Source organism: Cataglyphis hispanica, chromosome 2 (assembly GCF_021464435.1).
Source record: "Cataglyphis hispanica isolate Lineage 1 chromosome 2, ULB_Chis1_1.0, whole genome shotgun sequence".
In the NCBI taxonomy this organism is placed as follows: domain Eukaryota; kingdom Metazoa; phylum Arthropoda; class Insecta; order Hymenoptera; family Formicidae; genus Cataglyphis; species Cataglyphis hispanica.
This window is the reverse complement of record NC_065955.1, coordinates 3,513,046-3,538,456: the sequence shown is the minus strand read 5'-3', so window position 1 is coordinate 3,538,456 and position 25,411 is coordinate 3,513,046. Positions and strand designations below refer to the sequence as shown.

General features: G+C 34.9%; 2 protein-coding genes across 18 annotated transcripts in view; one reads left to right on the top strand and one right to left on the bottom strand.

Annotated features, from left to right (window-relative positions):
- Positions 1-4,137, top strand: part of LOC126859005 (serine-rich adhesin for platelets) — a 163,632-nt gene extending 159,495 nt beyond the window's left edge. For all 5 annotated transcript variants that reach the window (XM_050609833.1, XM_050609835.1, XM_050609837.1 and 2 more), the window contains one exon: positions 107-4,137. In XM_050609833.1, the coding sequence (XP_050465790.1) occupies positions 107-531 (425 nt within the window). In that variant the 3' untranslated portion in view covers positions 532-4,137. The remainder of the gene's footprint in view (positions 1-106) is intronic.
- A 391-nt stretch (positions 4,138-4,528) lies between these two features.
- LOC126859014 (disks large 1 tumor suppressor protein) overlaps positions 4,529-25,411 on the bottom strand; it is a 236,832-nt gene continuing 215,949 nt past the window's right edge. For 4 of the 13 annotated variants that reach the window (XM_050609873.1, XM_050609874.1, XM_050609876.1 and 1 more), the window contains 12 exons: positions 15,168-15,381; positions 14,696-14,853; positions 14,303-14,552; positions 13,425-13,527; positions 12,752-12,790; positions 11,218-11,259; positions 9,784-9,900; positions 7,972-8,121; positions 7,697-7,869; positions 7,461-7,570; positions 7,278-7,369; positions 4,529-7,032 (listed from right to left, as the gene is read on the bottom strand). In XM_050609873.1, the coding sequence (XP_050465830.1) occupies positions 6,923-7,032; positions 7,278-7,369; positions 7,461-7,570; positions 7,697-7,869; positions 7,972-8,121; positions 9,784-9,900; positions 11,218-11,259; positions 12,752-12,790; positions 13,425-13,527; positions 14,303-14,552; positions 14,696-14,853; positions 15,168-15,381 (1,558 nt within the window). In that variant the 3' untranslated portion in view covers positions 4,529-6,922. The remainder of the gene's footprint in view (positions 7,033-7,277; positions 7,370-7,460; positions 7,571-7,696; positions 7,870-7,971; positions 8,122-9,783; positions 9,901-11,217; positions 11,260-12,751; positions 12,791-13,424; positions 13,528-14,302; positions 14,553-14,695; positions 14,854-15,167; positions 15,382-25,411) is intronic. The other 9 variants (XM_050609885.1, XM_050609879.1, XM_050609886.1 and 6 more) reach the window with 7 other exon arrangements.

Here is a 25,411-nt window from a genome sequence, read left to right as displayed (position 1 = left end):
TTATTTAACATAAGTTTTTACTCGAAAATGTTAAAAAATTTCATAAATATCATATTATATATTCTAGATGCATAATTTTATTAATTTTCTATAAACTTGTTTTCAGATCCGGAAGAAACGGGCTACAATCCGCTTGATGACGTTCCATCGGACAATCTTGAGTCAGTTGAGTTAAACGATGTCGAAATGGAAGTAAGCGATATCAATCTACCTGTCCTCTTCACCCTGAACAACGATCCCGACAAATGGGTGCTACTTCAAGATCTCATGGCAATTTTGCGAATAAAGAGTCGCGACGCTCTTCTCCGTCAAATTAATCCAAAGGCTCACTCCGGGCCACCTGCAATTGCGCATCGTGACGTCATGCGCGAACTAAAGCTGCCGGATTTCCTGGAACAGACACGTTGTTGTCATTTACTAAGCGGAGGCGAAAGAATCAATGTACGTGGTTCCAAAGTCACACTCATCAAGTACAACGACAAGGTGAAATCCTTGCTAAACGTGGAAAAGGTGTTGATTAATCTTAGGTGACAGGAGGCATCTCTGGGGCAATCATCTCCCCAGATATCAAAACCATCGACCTCGATTCTAACTAAGGAACATCATAAGAAAGTCGAAGATAAAAACAGCACCACAACTGCTATCGTAAAACGCCAACGACAACAGGGAAGGAAACGACAAGAGACACGTAATAAAAATTCTAGTGGTTAATTCTACAGTAAATTTTACAGTAAATGTATCCAGATTGAACAATAATTGTGAATGTTGTGACTCGAAAGTTAAGGATTTCTCTTGAATGTGGCTGTTACAAAGAACAGAAAATTTTAGTAAAGAAATTAGATGTGTTAAGAAAAAGAAGAAGTGCAAATTACTAAAATATGTCGCAAGAATTTTACATTAATGGTAATTTTATGCAAGTCTAAAAAAATCCTCTGTTTCTTGTCGATTTGTCTTACGCTTTAAACTGATCGATACTCATAATTGATTTTTTTTCTCGGTCTCTATTTTATAATATATAATATAATAAAATAGAACTTGAGTAAAGTAATAGGAAACATTTAATGATTCCATGGATTCGAATATCAATTAATGAATTTATCGATCAATCTCTCCTGTTAATGTCTTTCGCGCGATATAAAGAACCGATTATTTGGCTGAATATATGATATAGGAAAGCACAAATTTCGAAGCATATAGTCATTGCAATATAATAAACGGAATGATCTAATGTGCAGCTAAGAGTATAAAGATAACGAGAACTATCTGTGACATTATATAACAGTATTTAATTCGGATATACGTAATACGCATATATCCACAGAACGAGGATATTTTATTACTTCTCTTAAGGACTGATTAAACAATCAGAAATTTGTTAATGTAATGCTTTTAGGCGAATAAAAAAGGAGGAATGTTCTTTAAATGATGACGGCAATGGACAAATGACAAAAGTCTCTTTAAAGAACTTTTTAAATGTCGAATCAAGAGAGAGTTCCAAGAAAGCGAAATAGTAATAATATAAAATAACGATATAATGTAAATAATAATAAATTATATTAGGAATCCATAAAAATACATATAGCTATGTCGTACCAGATATATTTTTATCTTGCACATGGCTTTAGGAAGTTTTCTTTTTTAAGGGACGACTTTACTCCGAGATTCGCGGAATCGGAACATTTGTTAACGCGCTTGTGTTAATTTTTTTCGAGTTATAATTATAAAATATATCGTTAGGTTACAAGAAAATTACGGATGAAAATTAAGACCTTAATATAATTTAAATCATTCTCGCAATTGATCATGTTACCATATTGTAATCTCATTCTTGTTTTTCTTTATGTTATGGGAGGATTGTATATGTCGTATATGTTATATTTATGCAATGTGTTAATTGATCATTGGGAATAGGTGCTTGAAAAATTGAATTGAATTGCAATTTATTAAATTCAAAATTAATATTTCATCCGTTGAAGACAAGTTGATACTGTCACACATAAAAGTGCATATCTTGTCATATCTAGTTCTATTTTCTATCTGTTCTAGTTTCAATCTTTACTTCTATAAGAAGATATTCGTTTTTTCGTATAGTTTCAATATAGCAATTAATTAATTCGAATGAAAGATAGACTCAGCGGATATTAATGGCTCAATTCTTATGATATGGGAAGTGCAATTCGCGAAATAATCATTTTGTTAATTGCCTAGATGCATTGATCATACATTGTTTCTAGAAGTGTAGAGATCTAGGAAATTATTTCGAGAGTTTATATCTCTCTCGGCCGAATGTCGTCGAGCAATGCTCATTGTGCAATAATTTTTTTTTTTACATTTTGTCTTCGAGTCACTTCTGTTTTTGTGATGTGTCGGGATAACTTTAATGCATCGTATCGGCGATTCCAGATACTCGCTAAGAAAACAACTCTAAAATAGAAAAAGAATTTCTTGTAGAGTAATATCCATGGGAGAATTCAATTAATAAAATGCAATGAATCACGAGAAGGCTCAAATTGAACATATTTAATAATAATAAAGTCGCATATTTTTTATTGTAATTAATCAGAAATGTGAAATTTGAAGACAATTTGTAAAGAGAGATATGATAGCGAGTTTCGATCACCGAAACGACGCTGTGTTCGATCGAAGCAATTTAGGAGGCGTATTTCAGGGGGAGGTGAGTTATTTTAAATCTTGACAGAATCAGAGTTCGATCAATTGTACTTATCGTCTCGTGATGTTCCTATACGTTAATCTTAGAGGAGAAAACGAATATTTAGTATATGCGGACGTTACGGGACGAGATGCAAAGAAGAAGAGGCGCGGAATAGCTTGATTCGTAATGCTTAAGATATACCGTAATACGCCTTTTTTTGGCGCCGCATAGCACAAAGGTTTCAAACGTTATAATCAGTCTCAGGGAAAAATCCACGTGTATTCTTGAAAAATAACTTGATGGTGTACCAATCACTGGCGACGTATTTGTATGTACGAACGCAACGCACCACTGTGTGTATATGTGTACAGTAGTTAGCTGAAGAGAAAGATTCGCTTCTTTCGCGAGCGATGATTAATTGTAATATCGAACTAATATCGAGTGATACTAATTAATGTTAATACGATGCAACGTCGCATGATGCGATTTGCATACGCTCAGGCGGCTTCTTATAATTTTATTTAGCTGACACGAATGAACAGAGAGTGCAGTTATGCTACGAATTGTACATACACATACTGACATATTTTCAGTAAAGAAAACTGCAAAAACAAAAATAAAAGTATAAGACGGGAGCGAAATATGTTAGAGTTAGTAGTATTTCTCTTTAATGATAGGAAATGTACGTGTATATATATATATATATATATACACATATGTATCTTTTATTCTTAAGTAGTTAAAACGTAAGACTACAATATGTTTATATTAACGCATATTAATTGTGTATAATGTAAAGCATTAACTGAAATAGTCACATTGCATAACATGATAAAATATGTATATATCTCATGTGCGATTACCAGAACTATTATTAGTACTGCTACTACCACTACCGCGAATATCGCTACAGCTCTATTACTACTACTATTACTTCATTATTACTATTACTACTATTACTATTATCATTTACGACTACACGCTTTTTTATTGTACTATATATATATATATACATATATATATATATACACATATAAGTAGTTAATGATGAATGTACATTTTCTTAGTCGTGTAATATTCACACAACGCCTCTCCCCTGTCGTCCCACTTGTAATTTATATATTCAAAAAACTTCTAAATGTGTTAAAACGCTGCTGCTTTTATGCGGATAAAGAAACAGAAGTTATATATGAAAATAAGTATATATAAAGATGAGTATATAAATATATAAATATAAAAATAAATATATATATACAAATATATTTTATTTCAGAGGTTTAGTTCGAAATAACGTTGACGAACAAATTAGTCTTACTGTGATTCGTGTAAAAAGTAATTATCGTTATTATTGTCTTTACCGTAGCCGTTATAAGCGAGTCACTTCGACGAATGACTTTCTAAGAAAAAAATATTTGTGATTTTTTTTCGCTGATAACAATGAGTTATATCCTATCGATGTAATAAAAAAAGTATTTTTACCGAAACATTTTTACATTCTCTTCATTCCCAATTATTTCTAACTTAAAACGTTTAAAATTATGTTAAACGTAACAAAATTATTTCAACTCTTTTTTTAAATATATTTAAAAAAATTTTTTTCCAATTTTATACAAGTTTAGATTATACAACATGAGATTTGTGATTATACACTATATACACAATAACGAAAGATATATTATTAAATTTCAGCTCAAATTATATTTAAAGATATTATGTATCAAGTATTCTTATTTATATACATATATTTGCAATATTTTAAATTGTTTTTTTTAGTCCAAATGTCTATTAATTATCACACAATATAGTTGTTAATTAGTTTTATTAAGAAGTTTTAGGAAGAGCAGGAAAGGATCAAAGATGTATAGATCACAATAGTAAAATTGGTAAAACGTTTATTAACTATTTAAAAACGATGAAACAAGGTGAACATGAGATTGACAATTCAATAAGTAATATTATTAAATAGACTATAGAGGTGTATAATAGGTGTCTGCGGTAATTATTCTCTTTATATACGGTCTTTTACATCGAGACAGACATCACTCGACAACTCGACGAAGCCCAGGCCTTCTGTCTTTCAGCAAGCTGAAGCTCGTCGCTCCATATCTCGTTCTATCTCATATTGTGATGCGCTTAATGATAATAGTCTAGGACTCGCGGTAGGAAAAAATAGCCCGAAAGCGTATCTGCGCAATATTATCATTCCTCGCGAGTAAATATTACTACGAAATAAGGGAGAAAAAAAGAACAGCTCTATTCCGCGCAATCATCGCGTGTCATGGCCTTGCGACCCGCACGTGCTTATGCCATCATTGTTATCATTATCGTCATCGTCGTCGTCATCATCTCTGTGATCGCAACTCGCATATCCGTGTATCACGACAATGCAGCTATATTACAATTAAATTGTCGTAATAACACCTCGTGTTGTAACAATTCGATTTCCCGCTTACATTCCATTGGGAGAACCCTATTATTATATCTTTTTCGCGCGATTAATGCTACGGAAACGGAAGAAGCAAGCGGATAAAGCATTGATGTAGTGCACGCGACCGCAAGCTCATAGCTTAATAAACGAATGAAGGCCAAGCGAGAGATTTTATTAACGAGAATCGCTTTCTGAATACGAATTCATAGATGAAAAATCTCCGCTTATTGTTGAGAAAATCAATCTTCGGTATTAACTCCATAACGGAACTTGACCGAGATCATCTGCATTTTCTTTTTTTTTCTTTCAAACCGCCGCAGCTTCATCCGTTTACGTCTTTTATATTTCTCCCGCGACTGTATAAGTACATCATTGATTTTCTATCTTCTTTCTGTCTTTATGCCAATTGCATCGGTTCCGCTGAAAACTTGTGCAAGTTAATCTCCCACGTTTGATCAGCGACTAATCCGGTGCCAAGAACTATATCTTAAGATACAAAGGAGCGTCATAAACCTACCTACACTCGCGCTGAAAATTTTTACGAGAACGCGACTAATGGGCGCGAAAATTCATCACTTCGTTACGATATTGAATGATATCGTGTAGCTGAGCTGCATATGAAGAAAAAGTCGCCATGCTTCTTCTTCTCTCTCTTTCTTTCTTTCTTTAAATTTCTTCGATCCCTTTTCTCCGCCTGTTACGTCTCTCCGTCTCGATATTACATGCGCGAGTATAATATGTATTTACAATAATACACATACCTACTATCATATAATAATAATTTAGTAATGATATTTAAATTACAATAATATTTTTTGCTCTTTCTCTCTCTTTTTTTCTCGTTTTTCGCATCGCCAATTTCGCAAATATAATGTTGCACATAACCCAGTTACTGGCTTAGTCATCTAGCTGTACAAAACATTATATATCGCTATGTGTATCTAGCAGCTAAAGATTTGTCCTGTGAGGTTTCTTTTCTCTTTTTTTTCTGCATTTTTTCTGTGTTCTGTTATAATCGTGAGGTTCGCGTTAACACATACACAACGTCGCTGGGGCTATAATTTTTTCGCCTATCCGCGTCTCTCCTACTTTGTCAAACTCATCGAGTTCGCTCGATGAATTCTCGGCGCATTGAAAACTGCGCTTAAGTACATTAAAAAATACTGTGCTCGAGAATATGACCGAATACGAGTTCATTTCGCAGTCGATAATCACTTCGGTCGAGTTCTCCAATTCGAAAAAACTGTTTCGAGTTGCCCGTTGATTCGATTTCGGCGTATCTTGTAAGTTTCTCGAGCAATTGTACAATGCCTCTAGTTCGCAAGATTAATTAATAAAAATAAAGACGATCACACACAAATAATCGACGGTCATATGATAAAAATTACGAATTTCTTTCCGTTACTTTCTTTTTTTTTTATTGAAAATGTCGGTCGCGATAAAATTCAACATGAAGAGCACGCGTACGTGTGCCCAGTCCCCTCGTTTCCCTCGACGATTTTCCACTAGATTTCGGAAAGAATAAATCATACGCATCCGGACTAACTTTAGATCTATCAATTTTTCGCGGGAAAGTGAGTGGGTCATATCATGTATACTTCGCTACTTAAGTATTATCTCGTCTTAAATGTCTTGCGGCAATTTACGTCGCGTTACGCGTCTTAAGTAGGGATCTTGTGCTACATGAATAATTGATGGAATAATTGAAGGGAGAGAGGGAGGCATGGGGAAAGGGCGGCGTTAGAGCGTTACTTAATCGTATTTATCGTGAATAATTAAGCTTGACGCCTCGGTGGCAGGGTCCAAGCGTTGGGCCCATGCTGAGCGTGGGGGGCAGGACGTCACAGTTGCTGGTCCCTGCATGGAACCCAGATGTTCGGTCCTGATTGTTCGGAAATGACCTCCTTTACTTTTCCGTAGATCTCTTCAGGAGTGTCTCCTTGGACGACGGCTACGAACAGAGTATAGCGATTTATTTGCACGTTGAGAATACTTAATCGTTAAATCAAATATAACATTTCCTTCGTTAGATTTTAATTAATTTTGAATAGATTATTATTTCAATTATAATTGCTATATCATGTTATATATGAAAGGACTTCTTTTATAGTCGAAAGTTAATGCAATAATCTTAAACTATAATTAAATTTAATTTTTAAGATCAAATTTAATAGAAAACATTAAAAAATGACGTACCAGTAAAGTATTCACCAAATTCTTGTTCCATCTTTAGGGCACGTTCATACGTTTTCTTTGCTTGCTCCTCGGTCATTCTCTTGTTCATCTCCCTGCAAAATTATAAACATAAATATTTTAATAAAATAAAAAATAATGAAATTTAGTATTAAAGATCAATTGATAATTGATTATTAAACTTACATGACAGATTCGACCGATTTTGGTTTGATAAAAATGGCAATAGGATAGAGTTGAGCTACTTGTAACCTCTTGATAGCATTTCCACTCACATCAAGAATACAATGCTTGCCCTGAAAGAAAAATTGAAAATTTCTCGTAATTTTTTTTATACTATAATATTATGTATCTTTAATACAAATAATATAAACTATGAAAAAAGTCAAATGTCAATTCTGTATTAATAACATTATACATACTTTTTCAGCTACTTCTCGCACAGATGCAACAGACGTTCCGTAAAGATTGTCGTTATACTGTCCGGCTTCTATAAACAAATGATTCTGTATATCTCTTTCCATTTGTTCCCTAGAGGCCACAAAGTGATAATCTCGTCCGTCTACTTCATATTCTCTTCTACTCCTTGTTGTATCTGTAAATAAAAAGATCGATACAAGTCTGTTGGAATAAAGTTTTGTGTATCAGCGATAAAAAAAAATCACATTCGTCATTTATATAATATCGAATAACTCACGTGGTACACAGCTGCCAAATTTATCAGGGAACTCGGAGATGAGATCGTCGTTGATGCGATCCTTGAGCGGTCCGAGAACGATCACGGGACGCGTGTATTGTATCGTCAACTGCTGCACGGCTTCGTATGAAAGTACGTTTTCTTCGCTGCCTGTAATGTTTTAATCAAATATTATACAACACGATTCTGCAATGTGCTTTTCCCCTCTGCCCCTCCGGGGAAGATGGGAGACGCCTCGTTGTCAGGGATTGTTATTAGCAAATCTCACATTCCTTCAAACCTTTGACGACACACATAAGTTTGCCCATTCAATGATAGAAAAAAAATCAAAACTCTTATCCCGAAGACAAACAAGGTCCCAGCGCGGTCCTTCAATTGATCCCGAAAGACAAGCTCTCTGCGATCCCTCGTGATGTCATTGATTAATCGACACTTGCACGGAACAAACAGACGCGGGACAATGTCACACACAAAGAGCGGAGCACATTTGAAAGTTAGGGATCCATTTGAAACAATCTCTGACAGATATCAATTGTCCCAATGTCAATTCTCGGACTATTTCAAGCAGTCCCGGTTTTTGCTCCATCAGCGTTTTGAACAAATACATACACAAATACGTTTTTTTTTTTTTTTTTCCATTGGACAAGTCACGAGCATGCTTTCAGCGTCCGAGAAATAATATTGAAAAGCGGAGAGCAAGCTATACCTCCTAATGACTAGAAAATTTAAGCGATCCAGGAATATCGGGTACAAAAGTGACGTTAGTATATGTATAGCGACTATATACACTAGTACCTACTTAATAAAAAGGGAGAGGTCTCTATATTTGTAATCGATATACCGCGCATCCCGTACTAACGCGTGTTACTTGATATTAATGTGAGCACAAAGTGGCATCGTCGCTACTTCCTCTCGGATTTCAATTGCAATAATTGAATACGTGTCCGGAACTTTCGCCCGAACGTGAGGAAGAGACACTGCTTCTAGCGATGCGATTTCTTCGTCTATTCGCGCGCTCTTTACTAATTGTATCTGCTGCTGTTAACGTCCACGGGCTTTACGATCAAAAGACGAAGAGCGGCGAAAAAAAAGAAAAAATAAATCGTAAAAGCACGTTGCGCGGATGTCTCAATTGCGCGCAAGCTTCTGGGCGCGCAAAGCGTGGAGCACGTTTCGTCAATAATTTAGCGCGAAGAAAAGCTTCAAGAAATTAACGGCTACCGGAAGAAGAGATAGACGTTTCTCGATTAGTATCTTAAATAGAGAAAATTGTATTGGCGATTTCACTTCGATTGCGATTTTTTCTATCATCGAGAAAAAAAAAGAATTCAATAAATATTTGTAGAAATGTGTGATAACGGATACAAAGTTTTAAATGTCATTAATATTAAATTGATAATAATAACTAAAACGATTAAAAAATGTTATCTGTCCGTTCCATCACTCGAATTGTGAAATTATATTTATCGCGCGTAATTGCAGCGGCGTTTAAAACGAATTTCGCGATCCTGATTCGCATTCAAATGCTAGTAGAAGTGTTAATGGGAATGGATCGAAAAATTTTTACATCGATATCAAAGATCGTTAGCACTGACATATCCGGGATTACAAACAGCATAGTTATTTACCCGAATATCTTTCTCGGGATAATCACCCGTCGACAGGGTTATAACTGTCTAGGCACAATCTGCGTTAATAAGAATCTGCATTAGATTTCCTAACAAGAAAAAAAAAAAACATCGTACGTAAATATCGTGTATACGCTTCGCGCTCACACTGCGATTCACACATTTGCTCTCGGCTACGACTTACTAAGCTCGTCATTGGGCTCATCGCCCTCCTGTTCCAGATAAACTAACGTGAGTTCCTCCATATACGGCAGTTGAACGCGATACAAAATTTCTCTACTCCCTGTAGCGCAAGACAAACCTTAAATGAATAAAAAAAAAAAAAGAGAGAAGGACAATTTACGTAATGAATGAAAGGCGAGTGATGGACGGCGAAGACGCGGCGGCGAGGAAGAGCATTCGGATAATTAAGATAGAATGAAATCTCAGAGAAGGAGAAAGAAAGTTAAACGCAAAGTTTCCCGGATGAGTAACGATCAACGCGATAGATTGCCGCAAATCCTTATTAAACGGCCAGTATTTTGAATCGATTTAAAATCATATAACAGCTTTCAACTTCACATAATTTTCACTTTAAATTAATAAATTAATAAATTAATAAATTAAGAAATTTTAGTAATTTTATTTATAGATTTTTATTTGTATGAAAAATAATTTATTTGTTTTTTATTTTTTTAAATGTCATAATATCAAACAATTTTTTGAAAAAATTATTTTCCTAATTAAATTTTATATCATTCTATATATATTATCAATTATTTTATTCCGCATTTGTAGGAATTTACCGTTGTGTATGTTTGGACTTAAAAAATTTACACAAATATATATATATATTTGTGTAAATTTTTTAAGTATATACAGTTAAAGCATGTGTATATATATATATATATATATATATATATATATATATATATATATACATGCTTGAACTGTACAAATTATATTATTACTAAATAATAAAGACTTCGAGTTGTGAGGACCTTTTCATTTTGTATATGCTACCATTGGAACAAAACAATAGATGTGCAATTCTATGCTGCCCATGGCGATGTTGATATACGTATACATGTGCAAAGGCTGACATTTAATTTCTGAATTATCGTTGGTGAATGAATGCAAGCGTGATTGATTATGTCGCAAGAATGAAACATGTGGACCAACAAAAAATAAATTGTGATTTTCCGGTCAGAATGTTTCACAATTATGTTTACAGGCATCTATATATCATTGTTTAACGAAATTTAATATTAAATTATTAATATCCGAGCACATTTATTAAATAGATATTGTACTAGACAATGCAAATACTAGAGAGCATAACAATTAACAATAATGTAATTCTTGTATTAGTATTAATTATATAACATCTACCCATGCACAATATCGTGAAACAATATCATGACCGAAATTCATTATCCCGCATGGCTGACCCAGGCAATACGATCTCTTCGATGTGAGGAAGAGTAGGAGAGATATAAATGTGCGGAAAGAAAGGGAAAAGAAAGAGATAGAGAGAGAAAGAGAAATAGAGAGAGAGAGAGAGAAAGAGATAGAGAAAAGGACTATAGTGAGATAGATAGAGTGGGAGCGAAGAGAGAAGAAAGAGAGACATGATTACCTTCAGTGTTAGTGTCGTCCTGGGTGTAGCACAGCATGAATGCTAGAACATAACAAGTTGAATATATTTCAGTATACCTTGCGTACTATAAATAAGCGGCCGTTAATTATCGCTACAATTAATTAAAAGCGCTAGACTTTTTCGAGAAGAGTTTCCTACTGCGCGCGTGTACGTGCGCAATTTTGGACGCACGCACGAGATGAATTCGATGGACCATGAAGCTGCAAGTGCACGTTGACATGATGCGCGGATCTGAAGCGTATAGTCGGATAATTGTATATCCCTTTCACTTTTAATATTTTATCATTGCAACCGGATATTTCGCTCGGGATGCAACATTTCGTGCAATGATTATGATACTAAACGTTCTCGATGGAATGTTCGCGTTCTTCGTTTCCGTAAATTAAGCATCACATTAGAAGCACAACGTAACGCACAGTACGTATACCAGTGTATGCCACAGTGTGTTCCCTCACGAATAGTCATTAGAATCTCATGCTTAAAAAAAAAAACGGGGGGAGAAAAAAAGATATCAGCTGTGTGTATGACTCCAGACTGTAATACTCTTCCTTTCGCCGTCATCCAAGTGTTATAAGAAGCGTACATCTTTCACTATTTATCAATATATCAAATCGCGTGTTTTCGAGGAGCAAGAATTTTTTTTGATAATAATGAGAATGCGTCATACATGCATCTATAGCATTTAAACATTTCATTTTCGGCTTCTCGATCGAAGTGTTCGTATGATCTGATGAAGATGACGATGACGTGCTTCGTGATGACACGATCCTTCGAGATGAACAACGGGCTGCGTTTCTATCGCATCTACTCGCTATCTTTTTTTTTTTGTGGAAAAAAAGAAAGAAAAAGAAAAGAGAGGATACAAACTACATTAAATCTTGAGAGGAACATCGTTCTACCGTGCTGGACCGCTACTATACAGGCTAGAACCTCCAATAGTGAAAAGCCAAAAGTTAGAAGCGAAGTCGAGAGCGTAAATAAAGAGCGTGTTGGAGAGGTGTTAGTAAAGCAGAGACTTTGCGGAGCAGAAAAGTTCAAAGTGCAACGTGCATGCGCAAGCAAGATTGGGGTGGATGTTGCGGCTGCTCTCGTGCGATAGCTGAATGATTACAAGCGAGACTGTTCGCAACGTAATATTTGCGAGATTCGATGCCAATTGAATTCGTGAATTCGATCAATAGACGAATTATACGCTTTGTTAAAGATAATTATATTTTAAATATATATATATGCAATTTTATTTATATTGTACTAAAGTATTAAAATCTGAATTCTGGCACTATTTTTCAATTTCAACTTTTGCAATCATTATTATAAATCAAAAATTTACTAGAAACAAAAAATTAGAAAAAAATGTTTCTTAGCTCGATACGTTGCTAGAATTTCACTCAAATCGCGTGTTTCGGTGAGGATTTTAAAGCTTGCGCGATACGTCATTAAACATCGCGTATGAAAAATGTGTAAAAGCGCATATTTTTACAGAGCTTATTACTTGACTAATTAAGATACTTACGAGTAGGATCGTTCTCATTCTCGGGTGTGGTGGGCGTTCCTACACAAGCAGGCAAAACAAAACACATGTCACGTTTTCACATGATAGAAAAAAACACAAAAGCTCATTCGGGATTTGGGTCTCATCGCGTCGCAAGTTGGGGGATCCCATACTAATAAAATTTTACTTAAATAATTATTCATGATCCTCGCATAAAAATTAATATCACATATAAGCACTGATTTCTGTTAAAATTTTTTCTATACTATACTGTTATATGCATTATAAGCTTTAAAAATATTGCGCGCAAAAACAGCAATTATAAAAAAAGGATATATTGCATTAAATATTATGGTTAAAAAATGCTGCGTGAAACAAAAAAAAAAATGACTTTACTCTGTAAATGACAAAGAAATATTTTTCTCTAATATATCTTGAATTATAATCTCGAACAATTTTATCTCGCATAAAATCGTTAAGAAAAATTCCACCCATCGATTATGAAGACGGGGGCCGAAGGAAATGAGGAATAACTTCACAGCTCGACGGTTAAAAATCGCATAATATATATACGATATAAGTATAGGCGGATACATATGGCGAGAAAAACACGTAAAACACAGTAATTGTGGGCCAGAGAACATGCACAGAACGTGCAGGAGATATGGGAAAGAAAAACAATCTAGACACTCACGTTCCTGATCGGAGCCATCCTCAGACTTGTCGTCCTTGCTCTTCATGAACGGAAACTTCCTGCTGAACGAAAAGTTCTTTTTCTTCCGGTCTAACGTTGATTGCTGAAATCAACGAGTTTTCTGCGTCCGAAATCGAGTAATTTGCAAATCGTGATTCGATAAAAAAAAAAAAAAAACATTTTGTAATTTCGTGCATCGATTATATTTATTCGTATAACGATTTTACAAAATATTTATTGTCTTTCTGAGAGGGAATTAAGTTTGTTTTTAAGAGAAGTAACATCATGGCTAGTCGTGCGAGTTTAAAGCGATTATTTTTGTCTTTGATCGTACTAAATTTGCAGACGAAAAGCGTGGTTATCGATTGCTATGAATATTCAATTAGCCGTCTCTCTTCATTATTGTTAATGAGTTCGAGGGAAACATTGGCGGGTGAACATGCTTTTTCGATTACGCGCATTGTAAATTATTTCGTTGCGCCATGGCAACGTAATTTATGTTGCAAAAATGCTTTATCAAACTTTGCAAATGTATAATTTTGACGCAATAGAGAGTGGTTACATCAAATATATGTTTATCAGGTTGATCGATGATTTAACATTTTATTTTATAATATTTCCAGTAAAGTCAACTTGAATATTAAAAAATATTAAAAAAAGGTCTTTTATTAAGAATTATATACAATTAAAAGAATTATATTTAACAAAATTTGAAAAAGTATTAAATTATGATGATAAAGTTTGATCCCGAGTTGTTTAAATTTTCAATAAGATATCATATTTATAATTTTCTCTGAACAAATTATCTTTTATTATATTTCGTAATTTATAATTATTTCCAAAGAAAAAAAGCTCTAAAGATTTTCTGTTCGACTCACCTTATCAAGGATGACCGGCATGTGTCCCTGGAATTTGACAGAACGATCTCTGGCACGCTGCTTGCGCTCCCATCGCCTGCGTGAGGGTATTATGCCCAGACCTTCCTCATCCCCCTGAGGGGTGACCCTTCTTGCCTGCCACCATTCGTCGTCGCTGGCATTCGTCACGTGTAAAATCTCACCATAACGGAACGCCAAACCGCGGCTCGGTAGACCATCGTCCTTATTGGGGTCGTAATCGAACAACGCTCTTCAGAGAGAAAACCGTAATATTTATTTTCGTATTTTAAATACGCAAAATTGAATAGTTCGCGAATATTAATTAATCGTTAAAAGGATTTCGTCTTTAACGACTCTGATTGAGCAACGAAGGTAATAGTTGCGCAAAATTACCTCACGTAAAGTGATTTTTTCTGGGAGGTTCTCATGAGGGTGCCTGTCATCACATTCTGTTGCGAGATCTGTTGTTTAAGATCCTGGATCTTCGCCTCGAATCTGTTATAATCCTCCGGTTTATATTGCACCACGATTGTCACTGTCTGACCAGTGCCCTAATATCATCACATCAACGAAAACAGAATATATTATTTTCGATGTATCGTTCAACTTTTAAAACTTGTGAAGAAGAGATGATTGACAATCTAAAATGCTTAAATTATTGCATCTAAATTTTTATTCTATGTTTGATACTTAGGGAGAATTTGAGATTAATTTCACAATATGTATGTCATAATGAAATTTTTTAAATTCTTGTTTATATCATTTTTTATTCTTTTAATCTTTTATTCTTTAAATCTTCTTAAAAAAGAGAAATTAACTTTAAGAATTATATGTGTTGTATAACATGAATAAAGTAAAACCTTACCTTAAGGGCGGCGGCGGCCTCCTCATGAGTGGCTGTTCGGAGATTGATACCATTAACGCTCAGTATCTGATCACCTCTGCGTAATTCACCACTGAGATCGGCCGGACCTCCGGCTAAAATGAACGAGATAAAGATGCCTTCGCCGTCTTCACCGCCGACGATGTTAAAACCAAGACCGGATGATCCCTTATTCAATACGACAGTGCGTACTTCCCTGTAATATACGAAAAAAATTCACATTTTTAATACTGACAATACTTTTAAAGTTGTTGCCGACAATTATTGACACACAATTTATACATGTATATACAATATAATATTTATAATTTTCATAAAAACATTCTTAGTTAAAACTAAATATCAAGAACTTTGAAGAATATACATACACACACACACACACATAAAAGTATATTTATTAATATTTGTAAATGATAGACAAGTGTGTGTAAAAATGTTCTTCATAAAATTTACGCTAAGAAATATTTCGCATCAATGCATTTTAATCTCGCGAGCAACTACTCTGACGCAATCGCGTCAATCAAACTGCAGAATGCTTCGCGTTCTTGGTCGCGATTATCATGTTAATTGGAAGTTTCGTTAAGAAATGCGATTATCGTCGAGCACTTGTCTTCGTCCGCATCTAAAGTGTACTCTGATATAACGAGATGTATAATGCGAGGACTCGCGTGAATAATGACAGTCCTCGAGCCGCGTGTCTTGAGTATGCATTGGTAGTGTCATATCGCGCGCATAAATGCATCTTGATCTACTAAACAAGGATTCTGCGGATAAAATATTGAAATTTCATATTTAGCAAGATTAAAACGACGCCTGAGATTGAAAAGTCGGCGATGTGTACTTTTTATATCCTGCGTCGCAATATATTAAAATACGAATATTATATCACGCGAAATCACGCGGTTACAACCTTCATTATCATCGTGAAATTTTGAATCGCAGTTTTATTCCAATGCAGTACAAACAAGATTATCGGCGATTTTCTCATAATATATGTTTACATATAAAAACATTGTACTAAAAAATTAATTATTCAAAAATAATATTCAACTTTTCCAGAGAAAAGAAATAATTGGAAAAAAATATTCTTTTTAAAAAATCGTAAAAATCATAAAAAATTGTAAATATTTGCCATTAAGTAACGAGTGTTGGCGATTTCATATTGTATAATAATCGTACAACGATGGAGCAAAAACGTGTCGCCGATCAATGAAACGCCCTACGTAAGCGCTTACGCACATCGAACGTCCGAGTCATTAAGATGCTTAAGCACTAGCTAAATATGCATTTAGCACATATATATGTAACATATGAAAAAAAGAAATCTATTTGTAAAAACTATTACACGAAAAGCTACTCTAGAGTCTCGAATATAATTATAAATAATGAAACAATTTTTTTAAACGTAATATGAAATACGTTTCTTAATATCACTAGAAAAAACTCTTATTTATAAAAAAACCGCATGCATTGCGTCTAATCCATTTTAAAAGAGACGATGGGGCAAATTCCGAGAGTTGCAAGTTATTGCTGTCGCCAGACGGAAGTACGTTACACGAGAATTTCTGCGAGTGACCTATGCAACCTCGCCTCGATATAATCCACCCCCGTCTCGCTTACAACCTCATTTTCGACCTCTTGCAACCGCTGGACGGTCTTCTCTCGCTCGCGTTAACAAAGACTTCGAGTTAACGGTCAGTGCGCTGCCGCCGGGGTCGCATTAAAGTCACATTAACTCTGCGAATGCATCCGCGATTGTCCCTTCGCTTATCTTAATTCCGTGCGACGAATGAAATTCGCTTGTCGCGCGACAATATCCAGGATGCGTATCATCTATGAAACAGCTAACAGAATCCGATCCGTAAATCAAGTATTGCCGCCATCTTATCAGAATTTATTATTATTGATTTATTATTACTAAGTAATATGTCATTGCATAAGATTAATTAAAATAATAAATTTTTATAATTATATTTTATCGTGTTTCGTATTTTTACGTAACGTGATCACTGAAAAAGAAGTTTTTTAATGTCGATAACAATAAAAGCTTTATTAGTAATAAACTAGAATAAGAAATTTGAGTATAATTGTTAATTTATGTTGTGTATTTAAATAAAAAATTTTGTTATTTTACCATTATTAAAAAATATTATTCAATAATATCAGGATAAAATCACCGTTTTTAAAAGAATGGGTTACGATGATTTCTCATAGCAAATATAACACTTGTTATAATATTAGAAATGCTTTTCACGCCACCAATCATGTAGTATAACTGCGATAGCACAATTTTTATGTAACTCGTTGTTTACTATTTTATTAATAGCACCAGTGGATAAAAAAAACATCTCTTTTTTTTTATTAAAAAAAAAAAAAAAATATCCACTAGAAAATGCTGTAATACCAGAGAAAAATTGCATATTCTCTTGTCACGTTTCTTGTCATAGATCGTTCAACGCGATTAATAGAGAAACTCTAGGTCAGTTTAATCCCCCCGAGATCCGTTGCGATCGGTTTGCTCTGAACGGGATTTTACATGCTCCGAGCGGCAGAGAATGCGCGCCGGATGTGCGTAGATGTCCGCAGCATCTGTTTCCGCCAGTCAGATACGCGCTTCAACGCGACGCGCATTGCTCGCAGCTGCGACACGGATTGCATTATTATATATATTCTCCGAGACTCCATTCCGAGCATTCGCGCGCATCGCATTGTCGATCCCCTTTTTCGCAAAATAAACGCGTCATCATCGAAAATGGATTTTTCAGGATCGTGATGTTACGCAACACTAAGAAGGGCGAAGGAGGTAAAGGAAGATTACACGTCACGCTCGTGATATCGCATATCGAGACGAGTAATGATGCGATGCTAGTAGAATGTGAATAATTTATGTAGGGCATTTTTACACAATTTGGAAAGAATCTCTAATGTCATCTAATGGGCGAGCGATTTAATTGATGGATCAACAACGCGAAATATTTTGCTATCAATAAATCCGTAATATATACGACGCAATATTACATGAATTTTTATATAGCCTACCTTTTTATTAAGAGTGTAATCTCTAGCTTTTTTTTATACAATTGCTGTTTATTTTTTAATCGCGGATTCACGTAACAATCACAGACATTATCGTATTTCCTTTGATCGCGCGTCAAATTTTAAGCTTCTTTTAAGAGAAACAAGCACGATAATTTCTGCTTAATATATAATATGTAACAGTATTCCTGTCAAATCACTTCCCCCATTTCATTCAGAATGACATATCCGATATATATTATACATATATTGTTTATTTTATATTATATATTATGTATTTCTCTCCAATATTCTCTCAAATATTGCACTGGATTTCGCAAGCAAACGGATGCATGTCTCATTCGATATATTTCTCGTTCACATCTTATTATTTATCTTCTATCGTCTCGAGAAACAGCGCGACGCACTCAATTTACGCACTCGCACTCGCACTCGAAGACGGACTGTCGATGCCGTCGAACGCACACCTGTTCTTCCGTAGCGTAGGCGGACCGATGACGTAACGCCGCTGCGGTTTCGTTGCCAGAGGATGAGCGGTGATCGTCGCGGAGAGGAGTCACGACGTCGCGGCGCACTTTCGTCGCGCTATCTGTGACCATCCCGGCACGGAGGTGCGTGATATGACACGCGATCGCGGTCGATCTCGTAATCGCGAGTTCGATCGATCGCGGATAACGAATAAAGAAGTAGAGAGAAACGGGAAAAGAAGAAAGAGAGCGAAAGGGCGCGTGATCTTTCGGATCAGCTGATACGACGTTGTTCCCGCTCCTCTCTCTCTCTCTCGTGCGCGCGACCGCGAACCAACAATGCGACGACGACGACGGCGTCCCGACATCCGTTAGGGGCGTCGCGACGGATTAAAGGCCGCGGAGCATAGGTAGCCACGGCGCCGTGTCGCCATGCGCCGCGCCGCCGAGGCGGCCACTGTGAGCTCTCCACTATCGTCAGGATCGATAGAAATAAGCTGACTCTCTCTCTGGCGCCCGTTGCAACGTCGCGATCCTCTTTCCTCCACCAACGCCTCGCGCCACCGCTCTTTCGGAAAACTAGGGCAATCTGCTAAACTTTTAGCCTTTTCGCACGTCATCTCTCACACGGCCGATCTAAACGTATCGGCGAAAATTTGCTCTTTTATAGAAAATAAAAACAAATATCTGATGCGCACAAGAATAGATGTATAGGATATAAAGATGATATATAAAGATAGCCGGAGGTGTAAATTTATCTCTGCCTGAGATAGATTTCTTTAGAGTGTGTGGAGAAAAATTTTACGTGGAGAAATTTTTCTTTTATATCTATTAAAAAAAATGGAATACACACGAAATGTAACGAGATAAGTAGAGATGATATTGTACCTAATAAAAATTTAAAGAATGAAATATAGATAAGTACAGAAAGCAGAATAGTAATGAAAATATTATATAAATAAGAAAATACATGAGAAATATTGTACAATAAATATAAAAGAGTAAAATGCTAAATAATATAAAATTCATAATAATAATAATATAAAAAAAAGAAAAATAAAAGAAATATAAATAATATCAAATAATTTTTACGAATGCATAATTATATTTGCGTTTGTTTATTAAAAATTTTAATAACAGTATTAAACAATACATGCAACATTAGAAGAGAAAAAATAGCTTTTCAAAGAGATAAAAATATTCTATATTTCTCGTCTAGTTAGGTAAAATGGAAATAAAAAAGCAAAATTTTCAATAAACAAAAAAGCTACAATTTAGTTATAAAAACTTTTTTCTAATAGTCGATGGAATGTTTGAAAATGAGAGAATTCTCGACACTCCTAATTATTTGAACGGCTAGAAAAGTTACGAAAAAAAAAAAAAACATTGCACCTAAAAGTGGTGAGTTGAAGAAGCGCATACAAGTGTTGCAATCAATTATATGTCTGACGGAACTTTTATCTCCGAATACCAACAAACCGGGAAGAAACTTCGAGATCATTAAAATGCCGGCAAATTGGATTTCTCGCGAGAAGTGTTGAAAAATTTTAACTCGTGATTAAATTCTCGAAAAGGGACAATTTAATTATTCGCCACCTATAAAAACCTTATGTCTCATCTTTGTTCTCTCTTTCGGGTGCAATCTGGAGAAGCCGCAAGTAATATCCATCATTGGTTTGTGCGGTTAAAACAGGACAGTCTCGTAAAACATAAATAATGTAGAACTCTTAAAAATAACGTTTTCGAGATTTAAGTACAACTCAGTCAATAATAAATACACGACTGTTTGAAGACATGTATTGAATTATTTAATTTTAAGACAAACGAATTATATATTATACGGTAAAACATATAAAGAAAATTATGGATTTTTTTAAAGAATATATAAATGTGATTTTTATCACATAAAAATCACACAAACAAACACTTCGATAAATAAATTGGATTAAAATATCATAAAATTTAAATCTCTTGCTATATTATTCTTACTATTGCAATTACTTTTTAAAATACAAGATACATTTATATGTGTACATATTGTATACATAATTATTCGCAAAATTATGCCATTGCTTGTGGTTGTTTTTACAAAAAAGACTTTTTATTTAATCGTTTGCGACTATTTGGAAAAAAAAGAAACAAAAAAAACTATGTGTGACAAAAAATATCGGGAGTCAATCGGAAAACGGGATCGTTTGGAGCACGAGTACATTTCGAGTTGAATTATTTTTTCTCTTTTAATTAGAAATTGTCGTTTGTACCATCACTAATTGCAGCGACGAGTGCAATCGAAACCAGTCTCGTGAAAATGGAAACTCACTCCCGATGTATCGCTTCTTCGATTGACCTACTTGCGAAGATACGCGCGCGCACAACATCCCCCAATACAAATATATATACACACACATTCACACACACAAAACACACATGTAACAATATTCCGCAGTCTTTGTGTTTTGATATAAGAACAAGTTCAGTTTAAGCTATTGACATCATGATTTTGTAAATATTTATCGGCAAGCTCATTGTAACACGTGGAACATCGTGAAGCGTGAAAATAAAGATGAAACGCGCACTTTTCTTGCTACGACAAAATTGTTTCACTTGCGGTTTGATAGATAAATGTATATTTCTTATCTGATCATGGTTGCAGTTTGCGATTGTAACACAATCAATGGCCGCTTTCGGCAGAGAAAATCTCTCAGCAACAATCGAACGTTTGGCTCTTACTTTTAGAACTAACAAATCAAGCCGATTGTTGATAGGACAATAACTGAGCGCTTTCTCTGCTGAACGCGGCCGATGCTTTGCAAAACTCGTTTGACTATGTCTTTGAGACAATCATCATGTTTTTGATTTCTACTATTTAATATATGCTTTGAAATTAATATACGCAATAATTTAATATACAATTGAAACAATAGCTTGTCTTTAAAATATGCATGAGGCGCTCTCTCCCTAATTATTAGTACTTCAAGTAAAAATGTGTCTCATAAAAATTTATTGATTTTATAAGAAATATTCTTTTTTTTGTTATATTAATAAAAATGATAAAAAATCATTAAATCCGTCAAATTATTTTTAATTAAAAAAGATTCAAATATTATTTTATGATATAAGCATCTTTGGTTTGATAAATTAGTGTTTCTTCAAAAATTGAAAACTCATACTCGGCTTATTTTAAAATCTTACTAGGGATTCTAAAATCTCGAGGAATATATCGATAGAAGCGGGTGATCCATCTCTATACTTATATTAATAGCACGTTCCTCGAGAACAATAGAATCTGTATATGAATCTTTCTCTTTCTTTTTCTGACTCTCTCTCTCTCTCTCTCTCTTTTTCTGACGACTTCGATATCCGCTTCCGTACGATGCTTCAGGAAATTTCCGAGGACGAGAATCGATCCTGTCCTATTTATATCTCGAAGGTCGCTACTTTTCATGAGTTACGAAGCGACGATAAAGACCGAATTTTATTTAATAACGTAGCACTTATGCTTGTGCTGCTAGCCCATACATCTTTTTTTTTCTATAAAATTCAATTAAAAATATATTTCGAGCTTTATCGTGAAAATCAAAAAAGCAAAATGCCTTAGGAATTTGCATCATATATGTATATTAATCTTTAATGTATTTATCTTGTTCATCTTTCTAAAAACTGCGATATATTTTTAACACATCTCGTTTCTCTACATATGCACATAAATAATTCAAATGCGATTTAATGCGAAAGCATTTTTTTTCTCGAAAAGAGGACACTTTCATCTATAAAGAGTCAATAGAGGATGTCAGAGCCGTTGTTCAATAGCATGGATATATAGCTGAATACCGTGGTAGTAATGAAGCGGATAAGCTCGATCGATCTTGACCCGAAAAGCTCAAAGTAATGTGAGACCAGAGTCACGGTCGCGCAAGGCAAGGAGTGGCATTTGACCCTGCTCCTTATTAAGGACACCGCGCGACCGCGTGCGAAAGAGTGCCCTTGGGCGGCTGCGCCCCTCGGGAATCTCTCTCTCTCCCTCGACCGCCCGGCTGATTTCAAGGTTCGGTATATCACATTCCTTCCTGTGTTAACACAAAGCTATACACTCTCGGGGGAAAAGAGAAGCGGCACGTGAGACACGTGCGTTTTATGACAGCCGCGCGAAGCGAGAGCCACATGAACGAACTTTATCATTTCCTATGTGGAAATTCTACGAAAAAGAAAAAATTCACGGAGAAATATACTCGCTTTATTTACTTCTTTTATTTACTATATAATAACAATATCTATTTGTTTCTTGCCATTGTTTAGTAAATTTAATTTAATTTCGAACGAAGATATGTATTAAGATAGATATCTTAATATACCTTGTGCGAATTCAATTTAAAAAAAATTTTTAATATGAGAAAAAGATTAATTTTGATAAAAATTTTGGTTTTTTTTTTCAAAAATGGAGAATATAAACATTGAACGAGTAAAAGAGTCCTTTTAGTCCTCATGATTTCAACATCGCGTTTCGCTCAAGATGATTCGGGAAAGATGGAAGCAGGATCTTACTGTTCATGACACACGTAAAGGAAACGGAAACGAAAGCATTGTGCAATGCGTCAAAGTTTCACAACTTTAATGGGATTTCTGTAAGTACATGTATCGAATTTTCGCAATACCGCGACATCTCGTTGCACGATCGTTCTAGCCTCAAGATTGTCCCAAGGGTTGTTCACGTGTCTGCACATAAATTACTTTGGATACCTCATTCATAGTATTAAAGGCTTTGTCACATCGTGGGAATGGCGCTTGAGGAAATGGCTTTAGGAAGGGCTTAATGAGAGGCCATGTTATAGCGATCTCTATTAGAATCTCTGTAACATCCTGAATTTTTCATCGGGCAGTCACATCCATACTACATATGTCATTTTCGTATAAAATCTTTTAGGAATACAATAAATGCACGCCCACACATTACAACTTTGCAATTTTGAATTTCGCAATTTCCATCCTACGTAAATCCTTTATTACTCATTCAATTTAAATTATTTCATCCGCTATTAAATTAAAATAAAATATCCACTTCTATTATTCTATTTTTTTTGTCGTGAAAGAGAATATAAATAAAAAAAGCAATAGTGTCGTTTTAATTAACTCATTGTACACAAACAAACAAACCATATAAAGCAACATGAATTTTACCCTGTCAGTTACGATCGTAAAAGCAAGTAGGTCGAATTTTATTCGTATGGAGCAATAAACCGGACCTCGTAAAATCACGGCCATGACCTAAAGTCAAATTAAGAGAGCTGAGGTTCTCCATGTTTTTCCTCTTGTCAACCAGAAACGACCCTTTTTGTTTTTGACCTGGGTCAACTAGACCATTTGAAGAAAGGAACTGCTTATATACGAAGACAGCTAATCTTATTTAGAAACGGCTGATTTGCCATAAAAGGATCTTTGTTATTAACAGTATTATTTTACAGCTGAGAGATAGGAGATCGCAGATGTAATTTCTTCCTATTGCGAAAGATCCCTTTCGAAAATGTTGTTTACAATGTCCCATATTTATTTATTTACTTCGAGAAAGAAAAGAAAAAAATACATGCATTCAAAAGTTTAAAATGAGCATAATCTTTATGAGATTATACATAGCTCTTTGTGAAAAGAGCTCTAATGAATTATAAATATTATGAATTATAAATATAAATATAATAAATATAAAATATCAATAAATGCGATAAAAATAATAAAATATATAAATATAAAAAAATAAATATATATGTTTAAAAAGCAAACACATTATGTAATTGTTTCATTTTCTGAGCAAAATCAACATACGATATATTGCGATTTTACAATCGAGATGATGCATGACCGATCTGTGGAACATTTACAGCAAAAATTAGTCCGATTAGTCGCGAAAGCGACAATCTGCCATTAATTGGGCGCACTTTATGCAAAAGTTAGGGAAGCAATTAGCGCTTAATAAAGCGATCGGTCTACTATCAGTATAGAGAGAGAGAACATTTATATTCCCAGAGCGGAGACTGAATAGCACATAGCGAGAGTCGAATCAAGCAAAACGAGCGTAAATCCCCGATGCGGTGGTGGTTGGTACTGTATAATTTGCATTCTGTATCCCTCTGTCTCTCTCTCTTTCTCTTCCGTTCTCTCTATTTGATGTCTATTTGGACGCACGCATCGATAGAGCACAGCTTGACGGCCCGTCCGTCACAATTACATCGTCATTTCGTTCCGGCCGGATAATGCCTATTAATCCATCACCTCTTCCATTCCCCGTTGCCATTGGCCCTCCTGCCTCCTATTTTAATGTCCGCTAACTTACTACACGTATATTTGCGATCCGCATACATACAATCATTGCCACCAGTCGCGGCCGCACCAACTTCCGTTACGTTTTCGAGCGCTCAGCCAGATGAAGCGTAAGACATGATAACGAGCTCGCTGATGAGCGAGAATAAATACCGGTGCGAATCGATAAGATTGAATTAACGACATGTGTTAGTTCTTATACGGTAATGGATGACATTTAATGATCTTATATGATACTAGATGACTGGTGATATTTTGAATTTTTCTTTTCACAAAATCATAAAAGATTGCTATAATACGGCAGCTAGGTTCTATTATATATTATTAGCTAGCTTTTACTAAAAGTTTAAATGATGAAATGCAAAATATAACAACAGGGGAAAAATATTAAATCAAATTACGTTTTCTCGAAAT